The sequence below is a fragment of the Erythrolamprus reginae genome, unplaced genomic scaffold (genome assembly GCF_031021105.1).
Source record: "Erythrolamprus reginae isolate rEryReg1 unplaced genomic scaffold, rEryReg1.hap1 H_5, whole genome shotgun sequence".
NCBI lineage: Eukaryota > Metazoa > Chordata > Lepidosauria > Squamata > Dipsadidae > Erythrolamprus > Erythrolamprus reginae.
Window position 1 is genome coordinate 813,937 of NW_027248506.1, and position 19,844 is coordinate 833,780.

A 19,844-nucleotide genomic window follows, 5' to 3' on the forward strand; every position below is an offset into this window, starting at 1 on the left:
GCATGTTTTATAAATTATGGGTTTTTAACTTCATATTATTAGATTTGTATTGTACATTGTTTCTATCACTGCTGTGAGCCGCCCCGAGTCTATGGAGAGGGGCGGCATACAAATTTAATAAATAAATAAATAATGTGTGTGTGAAGCTCCCCTAGGAAGAACACTTTGGGATGGGAAGGACGAATTATTCAGAGCCAATTTAGCAGCTCCTCTTTAAACAGTCAATGCATTTTATTTACTCCAGTTGGCCATCTTTATTTACAGATACAGGTTAGTAAAACCTATCACAAAACAATAATATTCCGCAGGTAATATTTATAGGTGCATAGTTCATGCTCAGGTTACTTTATATATATGTATATATGTATAGAAATATATTAACAACTTCCACAATGAGCCCCTTCTCAGACAGCGAAGAACGACCATAGAAAACATTTAGAAAAACTTCCATACCATAAACGATACTGAATTACCAATGACCTATCAACAAAACATTTACAGCTTTCTAAATAAGGAGTGGACACTTAGGTGTTCTTTAAATTGTTTTCGGTGTGTAGAACTTGAAGCCACAATATCCAAACAACAACAATGGCTCTTGGACCCAGGCCTCCGTTGCAGGCGGAGTTTGGTCACAGACATGGACACCGAACACAGTTATAGATGCTCCATTCATTGCGGATGGAAAACTTCAAGACACTATAAAAACTATAAAAAGTAGTTTACACATTGGAACTCAGCACTTGTACAGGACAAGATGTTTTCGTTGACAGGGAGCAAGAGAGAGAGGGAGAGAGACGATTCAAGCTTCTGGTTCATAATCCTGGTATTCTTCCTGTTGGAAGAGAAAGAAGAAGGAGGAATTCAAAGCTCAGTTCAGAGTAAAATGTAGCTCTTACTAAATGATAGATTGTCTGAGGATTGTAAAAATAAACCTCTTCTTGGTAGAAACATAGAAACATAGAAGATTGACAGCAGAAAAAGACCTCCTGGTCCATCTAGTCTGCCCTTATACTATTTCCTGTATTTCATCTTACAGTGGATATATGTTTATCCCAGGCAGGTTTAAATTCAGTCTCTGTGGATTTACCAACCACATCTGCTGGAAGTTTGTTCCAAGGATCTACTACTCTTTCAGTCAAATAATATTTTCTCATTTTGCTTCTGATCTTTACCCCAACTAACCTCAGATTGTGCTCCCTTGTTCTTGTGTTCACTTTCCTATTAAAACACTTCCCTCCTGAACCTTATTTAACCCTTTGACATATTTAAATGTTTTGATCATGTCCCCCCTTTCCCTTCTGTCCTCCAGACTCTACAGATTGAGTTCATGAAGTCTTTCCTGATATGTTTCATGCTTAAGACCTTCCACCATTCTTGTAGAAACATAGAAACATAGAAGACTGACGGCAGAAAAAGACCTCCTGGTCCATCTAGTCTGCCCTTATACTATTTCCTGTATTTTATCTTACAGTGGATATATGTTTATCCCAGGCCTGTTTAAATTCAGTGACTGTGGATTTACCAACCACGTCTGCTGGAAGTTTGTTCCAAGGATCTACTACTCTTTCAGTAAAATAATATTTTCTCGTGTTGCTTTTGATCTTTCCCCCAACTAACTTCAGATTGTGTCCCCTTGTTCTTGTGTTCTCTTTCCTATTAAAAACACTTCCCTCCTGAACCTTATTTAACCCTTTAACATATTTAAATGTTTCGATCATGTCCCCCCTTTCCCTTCTGTCCTCCAGACTATACAGATTGAGTTCATGAAGTCTTTCCTGATACGTTTTATGCTTAAGACCTTCCACCATTCTTGTAGCCCGTCTTTGGACCCGTTCAATTTTGTCAACATCTTTTTGTAGGTGAGGTCTCCAGAACTGGACACAGTCTTCCATTGTGTTGTTGTGGAGTTTGGTTTTTTTGTTTTTTGGAAAATGTGATCAAAGGGATTGGGGGGCATTTTGTATAAAGCATAATAAAGCTGCGACAAGATTCTCAAACTGTTATTGGATTTCAATTTCTTGCCAGCTCCAACCAGAATAGTCAATGACTCCAATGAAGGGATTGTAATTCAAGAACTTCTAAGGTATTTTGCCTACAGGCTCTACCATAGTTATGTTTTTCACACAGCTGCATAATTTCTGTTGTCGCCAGAGTGATTGTAGCAAAGATGTCTACAAATGCTTAGCTTATTTTTTTCCCCTTTTTTTTTTGGCTGAAAGCCTACTTGCATTCCTAAAATAGAAGCTTGGAATAATAATGTACTGGCAATACACTGATGACACCCAGTTATGTATCTCCACCGTGTGTCAGTTCAGTTTAGCGGTGGATGTGATGTGCCAGTGCCTGGAGGCTGTGAGGATGAGAGGTAACAGGCTGAAACTTAAGCCAGACAAGACCGAGTGGTTGTGGATAGTGATGGGTGAACCAAACCTGCAACAATTCGGGTCTTTACCGAATTTTGCAGTGTTTGGTATGCTGAACACGAACCCGAAATTTTTTCAAAGTTCGGGGTCGTGTTTGGCGTTCGGAGCTTTGACGTCACTGGCAGGTTGCTAAGGACGCCAAGGTGATCACTTCCTGGATTTCATGGAATCCAGGAAGTGATCACCTTGGCATCCTTAGCAACCTGCCGGTGATGTCAAAGCTCCGCCTCCAGAATCTCTTCATGGGAGGGATTCCTCGTTTGGGTTGGAGTTCGGGTTCAGTTCGGGTTCGGCCGAATTTTGCGTAAAGTTCGTCCGAACTTGCCGAACCCGAACACCGTTGGGTTTGCTCATCACTAATTGTGGATATTGCCTCTGAAAGATTATCTCGACGGTCCATCCTTGTTTCTGGGGGAGGGGGAAATTACTCCCCTCAGAATGGGCTCACAATTTGGGCATCCTCCTAGACTCACAGCTTAGATTAGACCAATTCAAAGTGTTGGTCATGACCTATAAAGCCCTTCATGGCATCGGACCAGAATACATTTGGGACTGTCTTCTGCTGCACGAATCCCAGCGACCGGTTAGGTCCCACAGAGTTGGCCTTCTCCAGGTCACATCGACCAAACGTCATCTGGCGGGACCTAGGTGAAGAGCCTTCTCTGTGGCAGCCCCGACCCTCTGGAACCAGCTCCCCCCCAGAGATTAGGATTGCCCCCACCCTCCTTGCCTTTCATAAACTCCTCAAAACCCACCTCTGTTGTCAGGCATGGGGGAATTGAGACATCTCCCCTGGCCTATGTAGTTTTATGTATGGTATGTTTATGTGTATGCTTTTTAAATAATGGGGCTTTTAGACTTTTAATATTAGATTTGTTATTTTAAACTTTTAATATTAGATTTGTTACTGTATATTGTTTTATCACTGCTGTGAGCCGCCCCGAGTCTGTGTAGAGGGGCGACATACAAATCTAATAAATAATGATAATGATGATGATGATAATAATAATAATAATAATAATAATAATAATAATAATAATAATAATAATACATTTAATATTATATAATAATAATATTATCCCATTGACCAAACAATGTCGTCTGGCGGGACCTAGGGGAAGAGCCTTCTCTGTGGCGGCCCCAGCCCTCTGGAATCAACTTTCCCCAGAGATCAAGACTGCCCCCACCCTCCTTGCCTTTCATAAACTCCTTAAAACCCACCTCTGCTGTCAGACATGGGGGAACTGAGACATCTTCCCTGGCCTATGTAGTTTATGCATGGTATGTTTGTGTGGATGTCTTCTCTGTGATTAATTAACAACCGTGTTACTAATTTAACAACTGCAATGATTCATTGAACTGTGGCAAGAAAGGTGGTAAAACGGAACAAAATTCATGCCTTACTTAGCAGCAAAACCTTTGGCCATACATGGAGGACCACCTGTATTTCAAACAGAAATGGACAGGGCCACATCCTCTCGTTAGGCAACCGTTACTGGACTACTGTGTGGGAAGATGTGAGAAACAGATTTACCTCGGGTGGCATTTCATAGGCCTCGTTATCTGGATCAGCTGGATCTTTTCCTTCCTGTGTAAGACCTTCTTCATTCTGTAATTAAAATAAAACAGATGTATGTAAAAAGACATATTTCTTCCACTGCCCCATTTTCAGTATAATGCTTTGCCATTTAGCATGACAAATGGTACACCGGACATAAGAGTTAGGTATTTGCCACATAGAATAGGAAAAGCCCTTCATGGCACCGGACCAGATTATCTCAGGGACCGCCTTCTGCCGCACGAATCCCAGCGACCAGTTAGGTCCCACAGAGTGGGTCTTCTCCGGGTCCCTTCAACCAAACAATGTCGCTTGGCGGGACCCAGGGGAAGAGCCTTCTCTGTGGCGGCCCCGGCCCTCTGGAACCAACTCCCCCCAGAGATAAGAATTGCCCCCACCCTCCTTGCCTTTCGTAAGCTGCTTAAAACCCACCTCTACCGCCAGGCATGGGGGAACTGAGATACTCTTTCCCCCAGGTCTTTACAATTTTATGCATGGTATGTCTGTATGTATGATTGGTTTTTATATAATGGGTTTTAACTATTTTTAGTATTGGATTATACTGTTTTGTTACTGTTGTTAGCCGCCCCAAGTCTGCGGAGAGGGGCGGCATACAAATCCAATTAAGTAAGTAAGTAAGTAAGTAAGTAAGTAAGTAAGTAAGTAAGTAAGTAAGTAAATATATCCTCTCCTCTAAGTTCACTTTTACCCTTATATATATTATCACATGTCTATTTTCTTCCTATGTATTTGTGTATTGGATGAATGAACGAATGAACGAATGAACGAATGAACGAATGAACGAATGAACGAATGAACGAATGAATACATACATACATACATACATACATACATACATACATAAACACAAAACATCCCAGAATAGAGTAGAGTAGAGTAGAATAGAATAGAATAGAATAGAATTCTTTATTGGCCAAGCGTGATTGGACACACACGGAATTTGTCTTGGTGCAGATGCTCTGAATGGACATAAAAGAAAAAGAGACATTTGTCAAGAATCATAAGGTACAACACTTAATGATTGTCATAGGGTACAAACAGGATAGAAGTCTGGGTCTTTGGTAAATACTTATCAGAATCAATTCCCTTTTGCCAAGAGTCTGGCTGAACAACAAATTACAATTGAAATCTTATCTTACTCACTTCCCTAATAAAGTTGGTTAATGACACTCTTGTTGTAACAAACCCATGTTTGTAGAATGTTTGTATGTTGTACCTACCTTGTATTAAGAAACTTTTGATTTACAAATGTAATATGCTGGTGACCCATTCTGCTTTTTATACATTGATCAATATGGAATAATTTATACATTCTACGCTGTGGATTTTTTCACATCACAACACTAGGATTCAATTATTAGAAATTTAAATAGACTTCAAAGGAGTGGGAATCCATTGATCATTTTAAAAAAAAGCAATTAGGGAAGCGAGGACAACTTATACAGGGTAAGCAGACATTGGCAAAATGTTGAAAAGCAACAATTATAGATTTAAAAATCTTTAGCTGTAGACTCTAATGTGGTATTAGTATTAACAAATAACGTATACCTATTTGCAGAGGGATTGCAGGTTGAATAATCTTTCCTAAATCATCTTGTGATAATATCTTTTAATCTTAATATATAACTAAGGTTATAAGAACTAGCTTTCTTCTGTATTGACTGAGATGTTTGCTGCTAGTAATACTTAAAGCAGCTTTTGGGTGCTGAAATGGTTAGCAAGGAAAACCCTTGCTAACCATTTCTAAGAAAGATACTACACCCCAAATCTTTCAAAATAGCTGTGATGTAAGAAGAAAGAGATTGAAAATTGATGGAAGAGAATAGCTGTAGCTCAGATTTGAACTGTGAGGTCCTTGGTGTTATCAGAGTTTATTTATTTATTTATTTATTTTGTCCAATACACAATGATGGTTTTAGTGGGTATATATATATATATACAGATAGTCAAATACATGATGAAGGTTATAGAGGAGATACTCATAGTAAAATATATCTTAGAAATAATAGAAAAGAAGATATAGGAATAGAATATATCAATGAAAGAATAGAAGAAGAGATATAGGAATAGAAGAAAGATAGAGGAGATATAGGAGAGCAATAGGACAGGGGACGGAAGGCACTCTAGTGCACTTGTACTCGCTCCTTACTGACCTCTTAGGAATCTGGAGAGGTCAACCGTAGATAATCTAAGGGTAAAGTGTTGGGGGTTTGGGGATGACACTATGGAGTCCGGTAATGAGTTCCACGCTTTGACAACTCGGTTACTGAAGTCATATTTTTTACAGTCAAGTTTGGAGTCGTTAATATTAAGTTTAAATCTGCTGTGTGCTCTTGTGTTGTTGTGGTTGAAGCTGAAGTAGTCGCTGACAGGCAGGACGTTGCAGCATATGATCTTGTGGGCAATACTTAGATCTTGTTTAAGGTGTCTCAGTTCTAAGCTTTCTAGGCCCAGGATTGAAAGTCTAGTCTCGTAGGGTATTCTGTTTCGAGTGGAGGAGTGAAGGGCTCTTCTGGTGAAGTATCTTTGGACAGTTTCAAGGGTGTTAATGTCTGAGATGCAATATGGGTTCCAAACAGATGAGCTGTATTCGAGGACGGGTCTGGCAAAGGTTTTGTAAGCTCTGTTAAGTAGTGTGAGATTGTCAGAGCAGAAGCTACATAGGATTAGTTGGTGATTTTCTTGCAAATGTTTCATTACTAAGAACTAATGATATTACCTAGTTTGGTAACGAAGTCAGCAAGAAAAAACACTCAGTGGAGAGAGTACTAAGGACTCCAAACATTGATATTTTTTTTTTGAGGAGCTTTTGAAAGATGACACATACAAGAAACCCTGATGTAGATATTGGGGACAAAGAGCCGTGCAATTTATAATTTATTGTTGATGATTAAAGACATGATCCAAAGGAGAACATCATTAAAAGCCTACGTGAGGTTTTTTCCTACACAGCATTTAGTCACACAATTAGTCAAATCAATATGATTCAGAAATATTACGTATGTTCAATGGTGAGCAATCCAAACTTTAAAAAAAAATTGCAAGAAAACTGAAAATGGCTTTAAATCTGGGAGGACCATTTCTGATTTACATACATTAGCATAAACGTTACTGAGATGTTATCACAAAAATGTATGCATTTTTATAAAATGTGTCAATTGGAAAAAACTATTACTGGATTCGTCCTCACATGACTCTCTGCCTACAATAAATATGACATTAAAATATATATATATATTTCCTTTGGATATAGAGGTGAAACGTAAAAAATTAGAGTACTGTATTGTGCAAAAGTTCATTTATTTCGGTAATGCACCTTAAAAAGTGGAAACGTAATATACGAGAAAGACTCATTACATGCAAGGCAAGATAGTTCAAGCTGTGATTTGTCATAATTGTGATGGTTATGGGGTACAGCTCATGAAAACCACAAATTCACCATCTCAGAAAATTAGGAATCAATGGAAAAGCGATTAATGCATGGAAGCCCAAAATTCACCCCTTTTGCCAGCTGAAACGCCCATTTTTGCACTGCTGGGATACCCCTGAGGCTCCCCTCCATGGGAAACCCCACCTCTGGACCTCCGTGTTTTTGTGATGCTGCAATTTCGTTGAGGCTCCCCCCCATGGGAAACCCCACCTCTGGACTTCTGTTGCCAGTGAAGTGCCTGTTTTTGCGCTTCTGGGATTCCCCTGCAGCATTGCAAAAACACGAAAGTCCGGAGGTGGTGTTTCCCATGGAGCGGAGCCTCAGGGAAATCCCAGCAGCGCAAAAACGGGCGCTTCGCTGGCAACAGAAGTCTGGAAGCGGGGCACCCCAGTGCTTGGGTTTGTAAGGTGAAAATAGTTTGGAAGAAGAGGCAAAAAAATCTTAAACCCCAGGTTTGTATCTCGAAAAGTTTGTATGACGAGGGGTTTGTAAGATGAGATATCTCTGTATCTGAGCATTGACATGCCAACAGTAAAAGCCTCCTAAAATGTCTAAAACATGCAACTCTTGTTCCAAACGTACAAGGTTGTGAAAAGCCTATTTCGGTTTCAGGTTTTCCTATCCGTCTATCCAACTTGCTTTCAAATTTCATTTAGTGATGATTTGGCTTCGTGGTTGCGGTGTTAAAGAGTGGGTGTTTTCAATTAGACATTTCTTTTTCACACTGCAGGCTTCCGAGTTCACCCAGCTTTTCTGATCTGTAAAATCCCAATGGGAGGTCTTCCTCCACACTTTTCAGATTTAAATGGAAACATAAGACATCATGTTGCAGGGTTGGTGAAATAGAAAAACACACAGTCTAGCCCAGAGCCGGAACGATAAGTGATTTTGCTTCTGCACCTGTAGAGATAGCAAAATTGTGCTTGGAGCCACAGGTGTGCCCATGTTTCGGCATGCCTGGAAGCAAAAACAACTCGCCAAAACACGGGCGCACATGAGGCTCCGTGCACGATTTTGCTACCTCCACAGGTGCAGCAGCAAACGCGCGCTGGCCCTGCAATCATTTAAGAGCCGCTGCAGTGAGCCCAATTTAGCGTTATGGCTAGAAGCCCACCACTGGCCTAGTTACACAGATATTCCCTTTGATTACACTATATGCCTGGTCAATGCATTTGGCATCCTACCAATGAAAGTCCCCAAAAGTGCTTCTTCAAGAGGCTTATATTAGAGAACCACCTTTCAGCTGTGGCGAGGGGGACGTTTGCCCAGGTCCGCCTGGTGCACCAGTTGCGGCGCTAACTGGACCGGGAGTCACTGCTCATAGTCACTCATACGCTCATCACCTCGAGGTTCGACTACTGTAATGCTCTCTACATGGGGCTACCTTTGAAAAGATCATGCAGAATGCAGCTGCGAGAGCAGTCATGGGCTTCCCTAAATATGCCCATGTCACACCAACACTCCGCAGTCTGCATTGGTTGGCGATCAGTTTCCGATCACAATTCAAAGTGTTGGTTATGACCTATAAAGCCCTTCATGGCATTGGACCAGAATATCTCCGGGACCGCCTTCTGCTGCACAAATCCCAGCGACTGATTAGGTCCCACAGAGTGGGCCTCCTCCGGGTCCCGTCGACTAAACAATGTTGTCTGGTGGGACTCAGGGGAAGAGCCTTCTCTATGGCAGCCCCGGCCCTCTGGAATCAACTTCCCCCGGAGATTAGAATGGCCCCCACCCTCCTTGCCTTTCGCAAATTACTCAAGACCCACCTATATCGCCAGGCATGGTGGAACTGAGACACCTCCCCCAGGCTTTTATATTTTATGTTTGGTATGTATGTGTTGTTGGATTTTAAATGATTGGTTTTTATGTGATTCCAGCAGATAGGCAGGAAACATGAGTAATCATTCAATCATATAAGACAGATAGATTAAAATGTATAAAATAGTGTTTTCTTTAGAAATGGCACAGTCAAGTTAAACAGTCCAGTCATTCACATTCAAATCAGTCGATATCTCTCAATATAATAATAATATTACAAGCCTGTCTTTATCTTACATATCAGACATACATTACAGCTTACAAATGCATTAAACTACCATTGAACACACAGAGTTTAATACATCAGTCACAGTGAATCAGCAGAAAAATTAGAGCGAGCAGAGAAAGAAAATCATGCTTTCTGGCGCCCTCTTATGGCAATTTGCAGCACTACCTCTTAAAGCTATAATACGTCAATACAAAAAAACATTTATTGTTAGCTCGTTTATATATTGCCAACCCAAATGTTTGTACATAGTTACTAACAACTACCCCCTCATTTTTTCCCTATATTCTTCTAAAATGAAAGCATCCCTGAACTTTTAGCTCTTTTAAGATTTCAGTTGGGTGGAATGTTCTAAAACGAGATGTGTCTGAGAAATTCCAGACATGGGATAATCCTTTTTATTACATCCTCACAATGGTGCCGTCTTTCTTAAGAAATCTATGGCAGCAAAAAACTAATACAAAATTGGTTTAAATAAGAAGTTACAAGGAAAGAGAACGTGCCATTTCTTCAGTCATGAGATCATAAGAACTGTTCTCTCGGGCTCTCTGGCAGACTCCTCCCAAAAGTTCACAGGTACAAATTTCAGACACACCCACGTTTGAAAATTCAAAACAATGTTCTTTATAATGAAAATTCACTTAACCTAAGCCCTCTTTTGGTATAGCAAAGAGCCCTCGTCTCCAAACAAACTGGTAATTTGTACAAGTCCCTTATCAGTTCTGAGATACTTAGCTTGCAGCTGTGAGGCAATTCACAGTCCTTCTTCTTTCACAAAGTGAAACACACTTTGCTCTGGTTTAGTTTCAAAGCGGGGAAAAATCAGCACACAAAAGGTGAAAGTAAGTAAAACAGTCATGAAACACCACGATCAGATAATCCTCCACAATGGCCAAACCCACAGGCTGCTCTTTGTAGCAGCCTCACTAATGACCACAGCCCCACCCAACCACAGGTGGCCTCATTTTCTTTGATAATAATCTCTCAGTTGTTGCTGCCTATGCATCGCTCTCCGCATGCATGGCTGTATCATTAACTCTTGTTCCGAATCCAAGGAGGAGCTAGAGAATTGATCTCCTTCTGAGCTGTCTGCCACACTCTCCTCCTCCCTGTCACTCATGTCTTCTTGGTCAGAGGAGCCTTCATCAGCAGATTCTACCGGGGAGGGCAAAACAGGCCTGTAGCATGTGGATGTCTCCCCCACATCCACAGTCCTTGGGGCAGGAGCTGGGCCAGAGCTAACCACAACAAGAACCAGCATTATTTCTCTAGAGAACTCTGTCGAAAGCTTTTTCCCCCCCTTGCAGAGTTTATAATAATGTCCTATCTCCAATGGCGGCTTCCTGGTATGCACTGAAATATTTAACACCTTGATGCAGCGACAAGTTCAGACCTTACTTAATGAGGCCATTTCATTATATCTTCCAATAGGGATAAATTAGATGAACAGTTGTGCTTTGAGTGTCACACATCAGATTCTAACGGCCTCATATTCTAATGAGAGAGAGAGAGAGAGAGAGAGAGAGAGAGAGAGAGAGAGAGAGAGAGAGAGAGAGAGAGAGTGAGAGAGAGAGAGAGAGAGAGAGAGAGAGAGAGAGAGAGAGAGAGAGAGAGAGAGAGAGAGAGAGAGGTCTGTAAGGCTTCTATCCCAGAATATGCAACACCAAAATGTCTAAAAATGTCCAACACCTTTATCATGTGCTTTCTCTACTGAAATAAATAGGTGAAAATGCCACTGAGCACAAAAGACCATTAAAACTGCATTGCCTGTCACTAGAACAAAACCAAAGAATTTGGAATGGACAGTGTTTATTTTAAATTGAAGTAGCACAAAAATTTGCTCATTATACAGTGGTACCTCTACCTACAAACGCCTCTACTTACAAACTTTTCTAGATAATAACCGGGTGTTCAAGATTCTTTTGCCTCTTCTCAAGAACCATTTTCCACTTACAAACCCCAGCCTCCAAAACTAACCAGAAAAGGCAGGGAGAAGCCTCTGTGGAGCCTCTCTAGGAATCTCCTGGGAGGAAACAGGGTTGGAAAAGACAGGTAGAAGCCTCGGTGGGGCCTCTCTAGGAATCTCCTGGGAGGAAACAGGGTTGGAAAAGGCAGGTAGAAGCCTCGGTGGGGCCTCTCTAGGAATCTCCTGGGAGGAAACAGGGTTGGAAAAGACAGGTAGAAGCTTCTGTGGGGCCTCTCTAGGAATCTCCTGGGAGGAAACAGGGCCTCTACCCTTCCTGTGGTTTCCCCAATCGCACGCATTATTTGCTTTTACATTGATTCCTATGGGAAAAATTGCTTCTTCTTACTAACTTTTCCACTTAAGAACCTGGTCACAGAATGAATTAAGTTCGTAAGTAGAAGGACCACTGTAAATGTCTATAGAATGTTCAAATTATTAGACTTGTTTTTTAAAGACTGCTTTATTATTGTTCTAGACAACTTAACAAAATGAAGCTTTTTTTAAAATAAATGTTTGCTCTGAAGAGGCCCAATGCTATTGTATCTTCTTTTAAATAGTAGAAGAATAATGTATACTTCCAGAAAGCCACATCGATTTTCACAGCATCTGTACAAGTATAATCTGAATGGTAACAGTGTCCTGTTTTAGTATTAAGACAAGGCAGTTGAGTTAAACCCTGACTTAGTCATGTTTGGAGTAGATCTATTTAAATAATTGGGAGGAGTTAGTGTGACTACATTTAAGAAAACTTTCTGGTATTAATTTACTGTCATTAGATTAGATTAGATTTATTGGATTTATATGCCGCCCCTCTCTGTAGACTCGGGGCGGCTCACAACAATGGTAAAAAACAATACATAGTAAGAAATCTAATATTTAGCAATCTAAATGACAGTTTTAGGTTAAAAAATCCAAAAGAAACCCCAATATATAAAAAAACAAGCACACAGTTGAATCATACACCAAAACTACATGGGCAGGGGGGAGATGTTTCAATTCCCCCATGCCAGACGGCAGAGGTGGTTTTTAAGGAGTTTCCTAAAGGCAAGGAGGGTGGGAGCAATCCTAATCTCTGGGGGGAGCTGGTTCCAGAGAGTTGGGGCCGCCACAGAGAAGGCTCTTCCCCTGGGTCCCACCAGACAACATTGTTTAGTTGATGGGACCCGGAGAAGGCCCACTCTTTGAGACCTAACCGGTCACTGGGATTTGTGCGGCAGAAGGCGGTCCCGGAGATATTCTGGTCATAATGTACATTTCTCAAATTATTTGCTATTTCAATGGTCAGGCACACTTGCAAAGAAATACACAGTGTATATCATCTGTGTATATCATCTGTGCTGTTTGCTGGGAGGAAGAGGCAGAAATTTTTCTGCAAACTAAGGTGTATCTTATATTCAGGTGCATCTTATACTCCAAAAAATATGGCAATAATTGACTGCTTTTCTACATCATGTTAAATAGTAAACTACAATTTATAAAATCTATACAACACACTAAATCAAGTGCTCAGAGTTCAGATTATATTTTAGGGCACAAAATATAATTAGCCTCTGGAATAACCCTGATAAATATTGAATTCAAAATATAAATATAAACTTCTGATCTTTTCTCAGCAGTGTGTGGGAGGCAGGAAGGTGAGAGGAAAACCTACCATACCTGGTGTGAACTAACTTTCACACATGACTGAATTATTACCGTAACCTAGAATATACCAGTAGTTTTTCTGTCTGTAATCTTAGACCAAGATCACCAGGCAGTGAAGGGCTACAGAATTTTTTACTACCACACTGTGGGCATGGCTTATTTTGTGGGTGTGGCTTGCTGGCCATGTGACCAGGTGGGAGTGGCTTGACCGCCATGTGACTGTGGGTGACTTAAAGGTCATGTGACTGGCTTAAAGCTGGTCAACTTGACGTCACTCATGTCAAGGGTTTGGGTTAGGGTGCCTGGCCTCTCCTCACCTCAAAGAGATACAATTTCCCTCTCTATTTACTATGACTGAACATCCTAAATATATTATTTAATTCTATGTCTATGTGCCATATGTTCTATGTCTATATACATATTACATACATATTAATTCTATGTCTATATACATATTACACACAGGCACACAAAAATATTCATTATCTACTATATGAACTGTATTTATTATTTATTTTATTTATCTTATTTTATTTATTAGATTTGTATGCCGCCCCTCTCCGAAGACTCGGGACGGCTTTACATACACGCACGCACAGCTCTTCTAAAATTATACACACTCAACCTCATTTACTGCGATAGGAAAAACATACCCAGAGCCCACAAGGGAAAAAAGAAAAAAAAAATTCAAAATTTTGCTACTGGTAGTGTGTACCTGAACTTCATGAACTCAATCTCTATAGCCTGGAGGACAGAAGGGAAAGGGGGGACATGATCGAAACATGTTATAAATAACATGTACAAAATATGCATAAACAAATATGTTAAAGGGTTAAATAAGGTCCAGGAGAGAAGTGTTTTTAATAGGAAAGTGAACACAAGAACAAGGGGGCACAATCTGAGGTTAGTTGGGGGAAAGATTAGAAGTAATGTGAGAAAATATTATTTTGCTGAAAGAGTAGTAGATGCTTGGCACAAACTTCCAGCAGACGTGGTTGGTAAATCCACAGTCACTAGATTTAAACATGCCTGGGATGAACATATATCCATCCTAAGATAAAATACGGGAAATAGTATAAGGGCATGTTTGAAATTTTTAAATTGTGGAAAATAATATCAAAACCCAATCAAATAAAAATCTTCTCTTCTCAGACATAAATAAAGGACTGAACTTCTGGGTGAATTGTACAGAATCTATCAGATCCTCAAATTTTGATCTCTCTGACAGCAGGAACTGTTCACAACAACTCCTCTAGCACGTACAATTTCCCGACAAGGAGCCACAACCAACATGAGAATACAATTATTAGCAATGACTGTCAGATAATTTAGAAGAGGGCTTCTATAGCTTTAAATAAGCAAACATCCTTCCCTGGGCCCCTATTAATAATGTAATAGCATTACTGAACCAAAAGGACTATTTCATGTTTCATCAATCAAAACTACAGACATGACGGAAGAGTATATCAAACTCTCCAGATCGTAAGTATGATCGGGGCAACCTAAGGATTAATAACCGTAGCTTTCTCTCCACCAAGTAACATCTGCGTCTCAGTTAATGAATACTGACAATCTGTCCAGAATTATGCCAGAACACTAGATAATTGGAGCTATTATAGAACTGAAATTAGCTATGTTGCTCCACATATAAAGGAGATTTATCAGCAGCTAGCTATTTATGATTGGTAAAAGTACCCTGAAATGGTCCAATTGTTTGAACAAGGATGGGATATGTTTAGAATGGCCTTGTGTGTGTTTACACAAAGGTTTTTGCAAACCTCTTTTGCTAGTCCAGTAAACTCTTCGGAGCAATTAGCCTTTGTAAGACTAAAAAATAAAAATCACAAAATTGCCACCTATTTTGGATCGCTTATCTTGGATCACCTATCTTACCAGTTCTAACCAGTTCTTTAGAACAGTTAGTAAACTGGTGGTGATGTCCCAGTTCCGGTTCTGTCGGCGCCAGTCTGTGGGTGCCGCCATCTTGTTTTGGGCTTCTGTGCATACGCACATGCGTAAAGTGTGCCTGCGCCCATGCGCAGCATTGTCGAGCTGGTGCAGAAGTTAGGGGGGAAAACATCAGCTCACCACACTATCATGAAAAGGCCTGTTGACTATGAGAATCTTGGAGGGGTGGCTTCAGGAAGGAGCAGATGTATCCACAACACTTTCTTTCCAGACATTCAAGGTCATCTTTTGTCCAACACCTGCCCGGAAGCTAGGAGGAGGAACTGCCACGGTGGCAAAACCTCAGGGGGGAACGTGACAATTTAGGGGTTGGGATCTATCTAGCTACTTATCTATCTATCTTACAATGGATGCATGTTTATCCCAGGCATGTTTAAATTCAGTTACTGTGGATTTACCAACCACGTCTGCTGGAAGTTTGTTCCAAGGATCTACTACTCTTTCAGTGAAATAATATTTTCTCATGTTGCTTTTGATCTTTCCTATCTACTTATCTATCTCTATCTATCTATCTATCTATCTATCTATCTATCTATCTATCTATCTATCTATCTATCTATCTACCTATCTACCTATCTGCCTGCCTGCCTGCCTGCCTGCCTGCCTGCCTGCCTGCCTGCCTGCCTGCCTGTCTGTCTATCTATCTATCTATCTATCTATCTATCTATCTATCTATCTATCTATCTATCTTTATCTATCTATCTATCTATCATCTATCTGTCATTCTCTCTTTATCATCCACATCTGTCTGCCTGTCTGTCTTTCTGTCTTTCTATCTGTCTGTCTTTCTATCTGTCTGTCTATCATCTCTATTTATCATCTCTCTCTCTGTCTCTCTCTCTCTGTTTATTTGACTTCTATACAATACTATAAAAAAAGTACAGTTAATAATAAAAATGATAAAAACTAATAAATAAATAAAATAAAATAAATAAATAAATAAATAAACCTCTGTATATCAATGGACTTACAGAGGCTCTCTCTAAATGTCAATTTTACCTCCTGTGCTAAATCACGTTTTAACCATTCTTTCTTTGAACTAAGATAGCTTTTGTCATTCCATTCAGGTATCAGGAAAATTAATTTCAGGCCAAAGGACTAAAAATTAAATAACTCCAAAATGAAATTGGTTAAAAAACATAGGCAGCATGAGAGAGAAATTAATGTTTTTCAAATCAAGCAGGTACAGATGTCCAAATACTTAGCTGGTCCCATCCATTCCTCTATTCTCTGGACGCATCAAAATTATGAGGTCATAGATTGGGTTCAGAAGGCTGGAAATGCAATTATTACATTTTTGCCATTACACCCTGCAATGGGAATATTTTGATTTCCGCTGCAATCAAGCCATTTAAAGGAAAAAGTTCTGAGCCTCTTGTTCTTCAGGGCTTAAGTTTGCATTGTTTTACTTTGAGCTGGTTAATATTACTTAGAGCCCTAGTGCAAATCCCATATACCGGTACTCTTCTTTAAGGTAGAATTAGGGTCCTTCCCTGCTGTAGCCCAAAGGAAAATCTGCCACCTAAAATATTGGCTGACCCAATCCTCTTTCGGTGGTATCTATGCATGGGGAATAAAAACCTGATAGCAAAGAACTTTCATCACTTTTCTAGCATTTCCTCCATGTTGCTTGGTCTAGCTATGGATAAAATATAGATATAGATATAGAACATTCATTAATTCATTAATTAATTCATTAACTAATTCATTAACAAATTCATTAACTTGTTCATTAATTAGTTCATTAATTAGTTCATTAATTAATTCATCAATTAATTCATCAATCAATTCATTAATTAATTCATCAATTAATTCATTAATTCATCAATTAATTCATCAATCAATTCATTAATTAATTCATCAATTAATTCATTAATTCATCAATTCATTAATTCATCAATTCATCAATTCATTAATTCGTTCGTTCGTTCGTTTATTTATTAGATTTGTATGCCGCCCATCTCCGCAGACTCGGAGCGGCTCACAACAAAAACAGTACAAATCCAATACCTAAAAACACTTTAAAACCCTTAACATAAAAACAATCATGCATCTCATACAGACCATACACAAAGCGGAAGTGGCCCAGGAGAATCAATTCCCCCATGCCTGGCGACAGAGGTGGGTTTTGAGGAGTTTGCGAAAGGCAAGGAGGGTGGGGGGGCAATCCGAATCTCTGGGGGGAGTTGATTCCAGAGGGTCGGGGCCGCCACAGAGAAGGCTCTTCTCCTGGGTCCCGCCAGATGGCATTGTTTTGTCGACGGGACCCGGAGAAGGCCAACTCTGTGGGACTTAATCGGTCGCTGGGATTCGTGCGGCAGAAGGCGGTCCCGGAGATATTCTGGTCCGGTGCCATGAAGGGCTTTATAGGTCATAACCAACACTTTGAATTGTGACCAGAAACTGATCGGCAACCAATGCAGACTGCGGAGTGTTGGTGTAACATGGGCATACTTGGGAAAGCCCATGATTGCTCTTGCAACTGCATTCTGCACGATCTGAAGTTTCCGAACACTTTTCAAAGGTAGCCCCATGTAGAGAGCGTTACAGTAGTCGAATCTAGAGGTGATGAGTGTGAGTGACTGTGAGCAATGAGTCCCGGTCCAGATAGGGCCACAACTGGTGCACCAGGCGAACCTGGGCAAACATAGTTATATTTCACTCCTTTATTTTCTCCTCCATTCCCCCTTTCATACATTCTACCTGATTATATCCTCTATAACCCTCATTGTGTATTATTGTGTACTGGACAAAACGAACAAAGAAATAAATAAAAATAAACGCCCCGCTGGTCCTTCTTTTCCTTAAACTAGACATGCCCAGTTTTGTAGTTTGGCAGGGGGAGAAATCAACATATTCTCCTCTTTCTACTAGAAGAAGTGGCTTCTGTTCATGACTACTTCAGCTTCAACCACAACAACACAAGAGCACACAACAGATTTAAATGTAATATTAACTGCTCCAAACTTGACTGTAAAAAAATATGACTTTAGTAACCGAGTTGTCGAAGCGTGGAACTCATTACCGGACTCCATAGTGTCATCCCCAAACCCCCAACACTTTACCCTTAGATTATCCACGGTTGACCTCTCCATATTCCTAAGAGGTCAGTTAGGGGCGAGTACAAGTGCACTAGAGTGCCTTCCATCCCCTGTCCTATTCCTCTCCTATATCTCCTATACCTTTCTTCTATTCCTATATCTCTTCTTCTATTCTTTCATTGATATATTCTATTCCTATATCTTCTCTTCTCTTCTTTCTTAGATATCTTTTACTATGAGTATCTCCTCTATAACCTTCACCATGTATTTTACTATGTGGATATAGATATATACCCACTAAAACCCTCATTGTGTATTGGACAAAACAAACAAACAAAGATTAAAAGTTAGATTATCCACGGTTGACCTCTCCAGATTCCTAAGAGGTCAGTAAGGGGCGAGTACAAGTGCCCTAGAGTGCCTTCCGTCCCCTGTCCTATTGCTCTCCTATATCTCCTATTCCTTTCTTCTATTCCTATATCTCTTCTTCTATTCTTTCATTGATATATTCTATTCCTATATCTTCTCTTCTCTTCTTTCTTAGATATATTTTACTATGAGTATCTCCTCTATAACCTTCACCATGTATTTTACTATGTGTATATAGATATATACCCACTAAAACCCTCATTCTGTATTGGACAAAATAAATAAATAAAATAAAATAAATAAATAAATAAATAGAAATGTTTGAATCCAACATATAATAGTTTAACATCTTTTTCTTTGGATCTTCATGGATAGAGGAGAGGGCACAGACCCGAAAAACTGCTCCCTTGACCAACAACCCTTTCTAAAATCGTCCTTTGTGAAGACAAAATAACTAAATTCTCCAAAGTGAAAAGCTTCTTACATTTTTTTAAACAAATCAATCTTTCCATTGAAATGACAATAATGCGATTGACTCCAGATTTCGAGATCTGGACAATGCTGCATTTAGAACTTGTTGGGTGTTTTTCAGCAACAAACCAGGGCATGTTGTATGAACAAAAGGGACCTTCGCAATGAACTTGGTTGGCCTCTAGTCTCTTTTTCTAACAAAGTGACTATATGTGAGACGTCGAATGTGGTTATTTACGGCATTCGACTGTGTAGGATGTAGCATGTAATTTTCTTTTTTTTTTGCAGTGCTGTTCTACACCGAGTAATTTACCAAGCGGTCTTTCAATAGCCTCACTGGAAAAATTACTCTTTTAATCATTACCGCCATTTTAAGAAACTTGACAGCTTCGGAAATTAAAAGTTTACCTCTTATAACTCTGTTTTACATGAAGGGTCACCCATGTTTCCATGAGATGGAGACGTTACAGATTTAATTAAAGCTTGTAGAACACAAAGCCATAATTCACAAATAGCAGGAATCACTTGCATGGTACTTTCTAGTCTGGTCTTTCAACTCCCAGCCTCCTCAAACAAGCTAGCCAGTGACTATTTTTGAGTATTCAACTTATTCTCCAAAGAACCTGAGGGCAGGACAAGAAGCAATGGGTGGAAACTAAACAAGGAGAGAAGCAACTTAGAACAAAGAAGAAATTTCTTGACAGTCAAAACAGTTGATCAGTGGAACAGCTTGCCTCCAGAAGTTGTGAATGCCCCAACACTGGAAGTTTTTAAGCAAATGTTGGATAACCATTTGTCTGAAGTAATGTAGGATTTCCTGCCTAAGTAGGGGGGTTGGACTAGAAGACCTCCAAGGTCCCTTCCAACTCTGTTGTTGTTGTTGGTGGTGGTGGTCTTCTTCTTCTT

At 39.9% G+C, this 19,844-nt stretch overlaps 1 protein-coding gene across 1 annotated transcript in view; it reads right to left on the minus strand.

Moving 5' to 3' along the window:
* Positions 1 to 229: 229 nt before the first annotated feature.
* The window catches only part of LOC139155716 (alpha-synuclein), a 37,940-nt gene continuing 18,325 nt past the window's right edge, over positions 230 to 19,844 (minus strand). The window contains exons 5-6 of the mRNA XM_070730980.1: positions 3,958 to 4,032; positions 230 to 832 (exon numbers count right to left, since the gene is read on the minus strand). Of these exons, the coding sequence (XP_070587081.1) occupies positions 800 to 832; positions 3,958 to 4,032 (108 nt within the window). The 3' untranslated portion in view covers positions 230 to 799. The remainder of the gene's footprint in view (positions 833 to 3,957; positions 4,033 to 19,844) is intronic.